The following is a 10672-nucleotide window of genomic DNA, read 5'->3' on the forward strand; positions in this document are numbered from 1 at the left end:
GTGTGTGGCATAGCACAAGATGGCTGCCGTGGAGTGTGTGGCATAGCACAAGATGGCTGCCGTGGAGTGTGTGGCATAGCACAAGATGGCTGCTGCAGGGTGTGTGGCATAACACAAGATGGCTGCTGCAGGCATAGCTGTCAACTTACAGATTTGAAAATAAGGGCCAGCAGCCTCGAAAATAAGGGATCAACAGCCAAAATAAGGGATTTTCTGGGCACAAGTATGTTCAACTTCTGAGCCCCTCCGAGCCAAAGGCAGAAAGTCCAGCCAGCAGCCAAACGAAGCCTCAAGCGGTGGTTCCCACAGCGCAGCAACCCAGCAAAGGGGATGCAGCAAGGAAAACCACCGTCGCCTCTCCGCTGGGAAGCGCTGAGCAAAGGCGAGTCCCCAGGCAATGCAGCCGATTTGATCGGCACAAGGCATGCAAGCTCCACCCCCCCAGTCGTTCTTAGACTCCTTATTGGGTGAGCAATGCAGCCAAGCAACACAGTTGGAGCCTCCCTCCTCCCTGGCCGGCAGGGAGGGAGGGAGAGGAGCTGCTTCCTTTGAAACCCGGGAAATTTAAGGGACATCATCAGTAAGGGACAGCAGCAGGACACAGCACTGGGATAAGGGACTTTCCCGCCAAATAAGGGACGGTTCTGCTTCCTTTAAAACCCGGGAAATTTAAGGGACATCATCAGTAAGGGACAGCAGCGGGACACGGCGCTGGGATAAGGGACTTTCCCGCCAAATAAGGGACGGTTCTGCTTCCTTTAAAACCCGGGAAATTTAAGGGACATCATCAGTAAGGGACAGCAGCGGGACACGGCGCTGGGATAAGGGACTTTCCGCCAAATAAGGGACGGTTGACAGCTATGGCTGCAGGGTGTGGGGGGGGGGACTGAAACACAGCTGGACGCACAGATCAGACGGACCGATCAAACTTCCCTTTGCAGTCTGACTTACAGGTTTCTATGTCGGCTGACGCCAACTTTCCCGTTGCTCCGAAGTGGATTCGGATGAATTTACCCTAGACAGAAAAAGGAGGGCATGACTATATGAGAGCGCTGGACTCTGATAAAGAAGTCTTGGGTTCAAATCATCCTCTAAGCTGTAAAATTCATGGGGTGGCTTCGGGTAAGGCAGAAGCTACCTCTACGCGCTGCCAAGCCTACCTAGCAGGGGTGTTAGGCAACAATGCCATTCTGAACTATTTTGAGGGAGAACGTGAGACCCAGAGACAGAACAACAGCAATGTTTCATTGCACTTTGGGTTGCTTTGCATGCAGAAGGTCACAGGTTTGATCCCTGGCACCTGCAGGTTGGGCTGGAGGTGTCCCCAGCCGGAAACCCTGGAGAGCTGCTGCCAGTCAGTGTGGACAATACTTAGCTAGATGGAGTCCTGGTCTGACTCAGCTTCCTAGGTGCCCAAGGGCATAGGCTGATATACAGGACGCACACCCCGCAAGCATCGCGGAAAAAACGGGACATCCTCCCCGCCCCCCCCCCCCCCCGTGAGAGCATGCCAGCCATTTTGGGTGTTATGATCTCGTATGATTTCATGCCAACATCTCACCCTGAAAAAAGCACTTTTCTTGACCTGGCGGTTTTGCACAGCACCCAAAAATGCACGTTTTTGAGGGCTTGTGAGAGCACAGCCCCTCAAAAAAGCATGTATATGGGGCTCTGTGATCTCACGTGGGGTCTTGTGAGGGGGTGCGGACGAGAAAACGCGTGACCCAGTTGTGGGATTCAAGACGGAAGGCAGGCAGGGCTTTGATATTTGGCGGTCTTCCATACGCCTCCCTAACCAGCCAGATTCACTCACAAATCGGGACGAGTTGTCGTTCCGCAAGGTCTTGGCGTTGCCGAAGGCCTCCAAGGCAGGGTTGGCCTGGATGATTTGATCTTCCAGCGTCCCCTGAAAAAGCAGAGTGAATGGTTAGGGCAGCTTAAATCCACCCCCTCCACACATCTTCAGATCCCACGTCTGCTGTGGGGAAATTCAGAGCATGCTGTGGGGAATTTTTTCCGGCTGCAGGGGTTGCCATGTTGGATTAAACACAAGGCTGCATTTGCACTCCATGGTTAGGGCATTATGATGCCCACTTTGAACAGTCATGGCTTCCCCCAAAGCATTCTGGGAGCTGCCTCTCTTTGCTGAGAGTTGTAAGGAGACCCCCATTCCCCTCACAGAGGTACAATTCTCAGAGTGGTCTAACGGCCAATCCCTCTTCCCAGATAATTGCGAGGGAAATGGGGTGGGGTGGGGGGCGTCCCCTAACAACTCTCAGCACCATGAATAAGTCACAGCTCCCAGAATTCTTTGGGGGAAGCCATGATGGCTCAAAGCAGTACGAGACCTCCCAGTGGTGCAGCAATAAAACCACTGGCACATTCGCAAAGCTAAGCAGGGTCTGATCTGGTTTCCAGTTGGATGGGAGACAGTGTGTTGAGATTCCTGCAAAAGGAGTTGGACTAGACAACACTTGGGGTCACTCTGTGATTGAAATGTACGGTGTTAATGGGGCCTTAGCCAGCTATGCCAAGGGCCTAATTCTCCCTGAGATGGGAAACCTGCGTCTGGGCTGCACAAAATTTGGATGGAAATGGGGGTTCCCGGAACGGATTCCCATGCAAGAAAGCTAGCATGTCAGAAACCAGAGTTTCTTCACATCCATGCCTTTGTTTCAAGCAACTCTCAGGGAAACTGAGTTCTCCAAAGGGGAACACTGAGACTAAGGAGGAAGAAACTGGTTCCTGAGCTGGATATGCGAAGGGAGACATTTGGGGGCAGGCTGAGGTCAGTGAGGCAGTACCACCCCAATGGACCAGCCACGGCTTTGAGAGTCACGGCTTTCCCCAAAGAATCCTGGGAACTATAGTTTAAAAGAGCACCTTCCTCAGTATCAACCATCTTGGACCTTACAATCAGCTGGTGAGGCCTTGTTGGTGGCTCAGCCCGCCTGGCAGTGACAGGGCCTTTTCGGTGGTGGCTCCCTGTTTGTGGAATGCGTTCCCTGTGCCTCTCTTCCTCATTACAGACTTTCAAGAGGAATTTAAGAGCATTACTCTGCTGGAAGAGGAGGCGGGAGGCCTTCGCGCAGGAGGGAAAGGCCTGCGCTTCGCACACGATCACGATCGCTCGTGGGTACCTTGTTGGTGTTGGCGGCATCCTTCTTGCGGTCGCCAATGGCAGCGATACTGGCAAAGTACTGGATCACTCGTTTGGTGTTCACCGTCTTCCCTGCACCGGATTCTCCGCTGGAATGAGGACAGAATACGACGGTGAGGCAGCCGGGCAGATGGGGAAGCCTGCAACTGCTTCTGCAGTCAGAAAATACTTTGGATTTTCACAACATGCCAAATGGGGAGAAGGGGGTCATTTTGAGGCACTCACGTGATGAGGACAGACTGGTTTTCTCGGTCTGGAAGGAAAGAGAGAATGTAAGAATTGCCATGCTGGTTGAGATTGAGGACCAATGTCTCTGGCATTGAGCAACTAACCAGAGGTTGCTCAGAAATATTCACATGCAAGGTAAGGTGCTGAAAGTTGCCCCCCTCTTTTACCCTTAATATCAGGTGGTCAAAGATAGAGTCCTTCGGAACATGGAAGTTCTATTGTTAGATGTCTTCAGTAAACAGGCTATGGGTTTCCCCAGTTCTCCAATTATTTATTTAAAAATGGCACTTATACCTTGTCGCATCATGGAATGCAGTGAATTTGAGCATATTATGAGTTGCATTGAGGCGATTTTAGACTAGCTTTTCACCGCCCAGATGTTTTGGGCTACAATTCCCCGGAGCAGATTAGCCAGGAGGGTTCTGGGAGAAACGTGTCCCTGCTGCCACACAAAATAAAAACCCCACACAAGGGCAACAAATCCTTTGTACCCGTCAACATGTATTGGTACGCGTTGTCGGAGATGGAGAAGATGTGGGGAGGGGCTTCGCTTCGCTTCTTGCCCCTGTAGGCAGCGACCACTTCAGCGTTGTAGACCGGCAGCCATTTGTAAGGGTTAACAGTCACACAGAAGAGGCCGGAGTATGTCTGGGGGGGGGGGGAGAAAGGAAAAGGGAACAAAAAGCTGAAAGGAACACACCAAGATAGAATAAAATGTGAGCTTCATACCCTCCAACATTTATCCAATGAAAATAGGGACACCCCATTCCATCATTATAATTTTACTATTTATACCCTATACATCTTTTTGGGTTGCCCCCAGCCGCTCCAGGCAACTTCCAGCATATATAAAAACATAATAAAACATTAAACATAAAAAACCCTTCCCTATACAGGATTGTCTTTAGACGGCTCAGGGGTCAGATAGCTCCATACCCTCCAACATTTCTCCAATGAAAATAGGAAAATCCTAAGGAAAGGTGGGACATTCCAGGATGAAATCAGAAACCGGCTTCTCTAAATCAGGGACGTCCCTGGAAAATGAAGATCTAGCAAAGAAACCATAGTTGACCAAAGGGGACTACGATTCCCATCAGCCCCAGTCAGTAGCTAGACTACAAATCCCATCAGCACCAAGACAATCACCGTCACAAGATACCGTATTTTTTGCACCATAACACTCACTTTTTTCCTCCTAAAAAGTAAGGGGAAATGTCTGTGCGTGTTATGGAGGGAATGCCTACGGGTGGCATGCCTACGGATTTTCCTCCTCTAAAAACTACGTGCGTGTTATGGTCGGGTGCGTGTTATAGAGCGAAAAATACGGTAGCTGTGCTGGCTGGTGCTGATGGGAGTTCTAGTCCAAAACTTTTGAAGGGCATCCGGTTGGGGAAAGTAGATGGCGGGGAGCCCCCCTCCCGCCGGACTTACATAGATCATCCAGGCGGCGTAGCGCTCCTTCAGATTGTAGAGGACGGCCGCTTCGTGCAGGAAGGTCAACATGGCCATGTCTTCAATCTTGTCGAACTTGGGCGGGTTCTGCTGGTGGACGTCCGCCTCCTTCACTGTCACTGTCTGGGGGGGGGGGTTAGCAGAAACCATCGTCCGGATCCCACAATCAAAAACCCCGACCCGCCAATTCCCATCGGACCTTTAAGCCTCCCACTTACCCTTTTGGGTCCTGGCCTTTGACAGACGCAAAAGCCACAGCCCCATTTCCGCTGTCCTCGTCGAACATTGCCAGTTCGTTGGCTTTACACTATCCTGCTCTCCTCAAAAGTCATCAGAACGTGAGAAAAGCCTGCCGGATCAGGGCCAAAGGCCCATCGCCTCCAGCATCCTGTTCTCACGGTGGCCAACCGGATGCCCACGGGATACCTGCAAGCGGCAACTGAGCGCACACTCTCCTCTCCTGCCAACCGGTACTCATTCCTGCCTCTGACCGCAGAGGCTGAAAATAGCCATGGTTAGCTTTGTCCTCCACAAACTGGTCCACAACCCGCTTTTAAAGCCATCCAGATGAGCAACCCTCACTGCCTCTTGTGGCAGTGAGTTCCGCAGTTTAATGATGCGCCGCAGAAAGAAGCACATTCTTTCCTCCTGCCCCAAATCTTCCAATATTCGGCTTCGCTGCAGACAAGCGTCCTCACAAACATGAACCCCTCCTTGGCCCATTGCCCCCCGACCTTTCTTGGCAATGCTCTTCCCCGTTCAAGCCCCAAGGATTCTCATTCCATTAGGGGACGGGCTCTTGCTTTGCACCCAGACGGTTCCAGGAACCGCCTCTCCTGGTATACCTCACAGAGGACCTTAAGGTCCATGAACAACCATAGTTTAGAGGTCCCAGGCCCTAAGGAAGTCAGACTATCCTCCACCAGGGCCAGGGCCTTCTCAGTGATGGCTCCGACCTGGTGGAATGCTCTGTCCCACGAGACCAGGGCCCTGCAGGATTTAACCTGTAAGACAGAGCTATTCCACCTGGCCTTTAATTTGAATTCAGCCTGATCTTTTATTTCCCTTCCCTCCCCCTCCCCTTTTTATGAACATTCCCCGTTCTGAGACCCCACAGCTAATTCTCCCCCTGCCTCCTCGCTGGCCCAAGTAGGACCAATTCAGCCAGCTGGCCCTGGGGAATATCTAATACTTATTTCCCCTAAATTGATTTTTGAATTTTATTGTTATTCATGTTTTTATACTGTATTTTATGCTGCTTTTATAATTAAGCGTTTTAAATTTGTTGTTAGCCGCCCTGAGCCCGGTTTTTGAACCGGGAAGGGCAGGGTATAAATTAAATTTATTATTATTATTATTATTATTATTATTATTATTATTAATTCCTGGTGCCTCCAGTCCTGGACAGCCTCTGCCATTCAGTGTAGACAACGCTGAACTAGGTGGACCAGTGGGCCCTCCCTCAGGATGAGGCAGATTCCTATGTCTCTGCCCACCTCTTTCGCAAAGTCCAGACCCTGCGTTGAAGCGGGTCAGGCTAGATGACCCTTAGGGTCCCTCCCTGCAATTCTGTGATTCTGTCCTCTAATTCTTTGCACCCCCCTTGCCACAGACCTTGCCGTTCTCGGTTTGCACGGTGACCATGCCTCCCTCGCGGCTTGTGACCTTGCCCTTGACAAACTCTTCCTTCTCGTCGGGCACGAAGCACTCCGTGCGGATGTCGAAAATCCGAGTCTGGGCCTCCAGGCGCTCCTTGTCCGATTTCCGGAGGTAGGGAGCCGCCGCCCCGAACTCGGCCATCACGGCGTCACCCATCCTGCGCAGCAGAAGAAGGCAGGGAGGGCATGAGAGAACCAAGAGAAAGACTGCCATTCCTGGTACCCAGCAACCCCGGTAACTTTCCAGCAAAGATGGGGAGCCTGTGACCTTCTAAGGGCTCTTGGACTCCGATTCCCATAAGCGCCAGCAACCAGCATGATGGGAGTTGTAGTCCAACAACTTGTGGAAGGTACTGCATCGTTTCTCAGTGGCCTGCTCATGCCTAGTATTGGGAGAATCTGTCAGTTCCAGTTTCTCACAAGCTGTGGACATACCATATACAGTGGTACCTCGGGTTACATACGCTTCAGGTTACAGACGCTTCAGGTTACAGACTCCGCTAACCCAGAAATAGTGCTTCAGGTTAAGAACTTTGCTTCAGGATAAGAACAGAAATCGTGTTCCGGCGGCGCAGCGGCAGCAGGAGGCCCCATTAGCTAAAGTGGTGCTTCAGGTTAAGAACAGTTTCAGGTTAAGTACGGACCTCCCGAACGAATTAAGTACTTAACCCGAGGTACCGCTGTATTTTAAGCGTGCAAACGCACACCTGAGACTCTTGGGAACTGTATTTTGTTACAGGAGTTGTAGTTCTGCAAGGGGTAAACTGCAGTTCCCACGATTATCTGGGCTGGTGGGAAATGTGCTTTTAATCATCATCATCATCATCATCATCTTTATTGCGGTCCAAAAACCCGTAACATAGACACAGAATAAAATGCAGATTCATATAGACAACCGCCTGGGAGAGGGAGACCGAGATGATATTTGTTTAGTCTTAAGTATGATGATCTTTGATACGTATGACTACTGAAAGAAACTTTGCCACGGCCACTGTGATATCATTAGACTTGTCATCCAGAAGATGTTTAGTATAGTAGGCTTCAGATTTACCTGGCCGATTTGTTGGTAGGGGTTTGATGTGCTTTTAATATATGATATCTCAGTTTCTATTTTTTTCAGCCTTAAGCGCTGAATCTAGACATATATAAAAAAACGCTGTGAAAATGCTTTTAAAAAAAACGTTTTAAAACACATATGCAATTCCCCATTAGCTCATCATTGCCATCTAGTGACACATTTGTATAATGCACTCAAAACACACAAAACATTATATCTGCAGCTGTATAGCTGAGTTGGCTCTCTGCATTTCCGTATCAGTTTGCAGTGAAAAAAAAAAAAAAAAAGTTGCCATGAAAGTTCATAAGCATTCTAAGGCGAATCTATCGTAATAGATGCTTGAATGAGCTTTTGCCTGATGACACATTTTTGCAGATAAGACACATTTCCCCCTATACAATTCATTTCATACAATTCAGTTCATATATGGGGAGATACAGAGGGGAATCGACAGAAAGGTTGAGACAAGGTCATCCTACCTGTTAGAGCCTTGGAGGAGGAAGATTGGAGTCTGAGAAAAGAAATAAAAAGAGTTGGTGGAGGAAGAATGAGTGTCAGGCTTGAGTCAGGAACCAGTCGCTGGCCATCTTCTCGCTGAGCAAGTGGGAAAAGCAGCTGGAGCAGCTGCCTCTTAGGAAAGTCTGAGCCAAAAGGTTGGTGGGTGGAAGGGGAAGGGCTTGCAAAAACCAACAACAACAACAACAACAACAACAACAACAACAACAACAACAACAACAACAACAACAACTTATTTATATCCCGCCCTCCCCAGCCAAAGCCGGGCTCAGGGCAGCTAACAACAATAAAATAATACAACATTCATAGCCTTATTGGGGAGGATAAATGCCTCCCATCTCCTTCCATCCAAGAAACCCCCACATTTTTCTTCGCCCGTAACAGTCACCCACTCCTCCACCCAGCCTCTAACACAGGGGTCAGCAAAGTTTTCCAGCAAGGGGCCGGTCCACTGTCCCTCAGACCTTGTGGGGGGCTGGACTATATTTTGAAGGGGAGGGGGGGGAAATGAACGAATTCCTGTGTCCCACAAATACCCCAGAGATGCATTTTAAATAAAAAGACACATTCTACTCATGGAAAAACACCAGGCAGGCCCCACAAATACCCCAGAGATGCATTTTAAATAAAAAGACACATTCTACTCATGTAAAAACACACTGATTCCTGGACCGTTTGCGGGCCGGACTGAGAAGGCAATTGGGCCAGATCCGGCCCCCGGGCCTTAGTTGGACTACCCATGCTCTAACATCTTCCTTCTTCCCTGCTCCAACTGTGAGCCGTGGCCTCACTCGCCCCCTCCCCATAAGCTCCCCCCCCCATGCATACAGGGAACTGTAGTTCCTTACCCACTCGTCTCCAACCCCTCCTCTAGCCCTCCTTTGTCGCCTTCCACAAAAATATTTTTCTTCTTTCTTCGATTTATGTCACACACCTCCTCTTGGGGGGGGGGGGGACCCTCTACTATCCCTAGGACTTTCTTACTGCTCTGGACTGGACTGTTTACATTTAAAGCAGACACCCCACAGATAATTCTGGGAACTGTAGTTCCTTAAGGGGGCAGCAACCTGCAGCTCTGTGGTGGGTAAACTACAAAATTGCTTTGGGTGGGAACATGCTTGAAATCGGCGATAAATGTGTGGTGCACACGCCGCCCAAGCGTTAATTTCATGTTTCCAGTCCTCAGTGCTCTCGGAGCCCTCTCTTTGCCTTCATTTTCCTTCCCTGTTTACTACAAGCTCTACTCGCCCCCCCCCCCATATTGTCTCCTTCTTCAGTCAATGATATATAAATACCTCCTCCCTCTCTGTTAACTCGCCTCTCCCTCTGCCCCCTTGTGGGTGGTAGCAAGCATCTTTCTTCAAAAGCCCCGTCATCCACAAAGCTTTTCTTCACGCACCTCACCCTTGTAGGTGACCGATAGATTTTCCCCAAGCCCCCTTTGGAACTCCGGAAAAAAGACCTGTGAAACTCAAAAGCTTACTTCCACAAACCAGAACCTCCATCCTCGCAGTTTGTTTGCTCATCCCGGACTTCATTGCCCTTGCCGTACGCCTGGCCTACAGACACCAGAGAGATGCACCCAGGTGTGTCTGAACCACACAGGTAAGTAGGCAGGTGTCTGTATGCCAGAGAGGTCACTGGCACTTCCGCAAATATGTAAGCCACTTACAGATTATTGCTATCATTTGTTCAGATAATAGATCAAACTTGCTAAAGAAATAAATGTTGATCCCTACAAAAGCAAACATGGACCAACTCGTCTAGGGTCACAGCTATACTACAATCTGAAACTCTCACCCCATGGCTTCCCCTAAAGAATCCTGGGAACTGTAGTTCACACACCACAGAGCTGCAATTCCCAGCACCTGAAATAAACTACAGTTCTCAATAATCTTTGGGGGAACATGGTGCTTACATGACCTCAGCAGCAACTCAGCCCTCTTATTCCGGGTCCAGCTTGAAGAAAATATTTACAGCCGAAAGACATTTTACTTCCTTCGCATCCTTTCCTGACCCACACGTCCGAGACCCCCAATTAATTTATTCCCTCCACTACGCCCACCCCACAAGCCCCACCGGACACCCCCAGACCAGAAATCTCTTACGCCAGGACACGGAGGTAACTCAGCCTGGAGTCCAAGCAAGATCTGAGCCTTTGAACCAACCCCTATCCCTTTATATCCTCCTGTCCGAAATAGCATCACCCCCAGCCCAGTCTTCCACCCCCCCCCCCGAAACAGGCCCGTCGCAGCTGTGAGTGACATGATGACAAGGATTCGGAGAGATGGCTCCGCGAAGGACCAGCCTGACCATGAATGGCGCTCGTCTTCATCCCTTCAACTGTCCTCCCCCCTCCACAACCTCTCCTCTCTGAAGCCCCTGATTCCCAGAGGAGGGAGGCACATTCCTCAGGGGAGGGGGACAGGAGGCTCGGTGCTGTCAGTGGCTGATAAGCGTCAGGGAAGTGAGCTGGAATGACAGCATGTTTCACGTCTATGCAAGTGTAGGAAGATGCTAGGCCAGGGAGGGAGACAATGCAACGATAAGGTGAAGAATTTGCCAATGGAGAGGAGAGTCTGAGAAAGGAAGGAATCATGT

General features: G+C 50.0%; 1 protein-coding gene across 1 annotated transcript in view; it reads right to left on the reverse strand.

Annotated features, from left to right (window-relative positions):
* Positions 1–10290, reverse strand: part of LOC308572285 (myosin-6-like) — a 51831-nt gene extending 41541 nt beyond the window's left edge. The window contains 9 exon segments of the mRNA XM_081168281.1: positions 952–1015; positions 1814–1906; positions 3141–3249; positions 3386–3413; positions 3880–4036; positions 4820–4963; positions 6455–6656; positions 8035–8066; positions 10180–10290. Of these exon segments, the coding sequence (XP_081024407.1) occupies positions 952–1015; positions 1814–1906; positions 3141–3249; positions 3386–3413; positions 3880–4036; positions 4820–4963; positions 6455–6656; positions 8035–8066; positions 10180–10275 (925 nt within the window). The 5' untranslated portion in view covers positions 10276–10290.
* Positions 10291–10672: the final 382 nt, after the last annotated feature.

Source organism: Podarcis bocagei, assembly GCF_964188305.1.
Source record: "Podarcis bocagei genome assembly, chromosome: 13".
Lineage (NCBI taxonomy): Eukaryota > Metazoa > Chordata > Lepidosauria > Squamata > Lacertidae > Podarcis > Podarcis bocagei.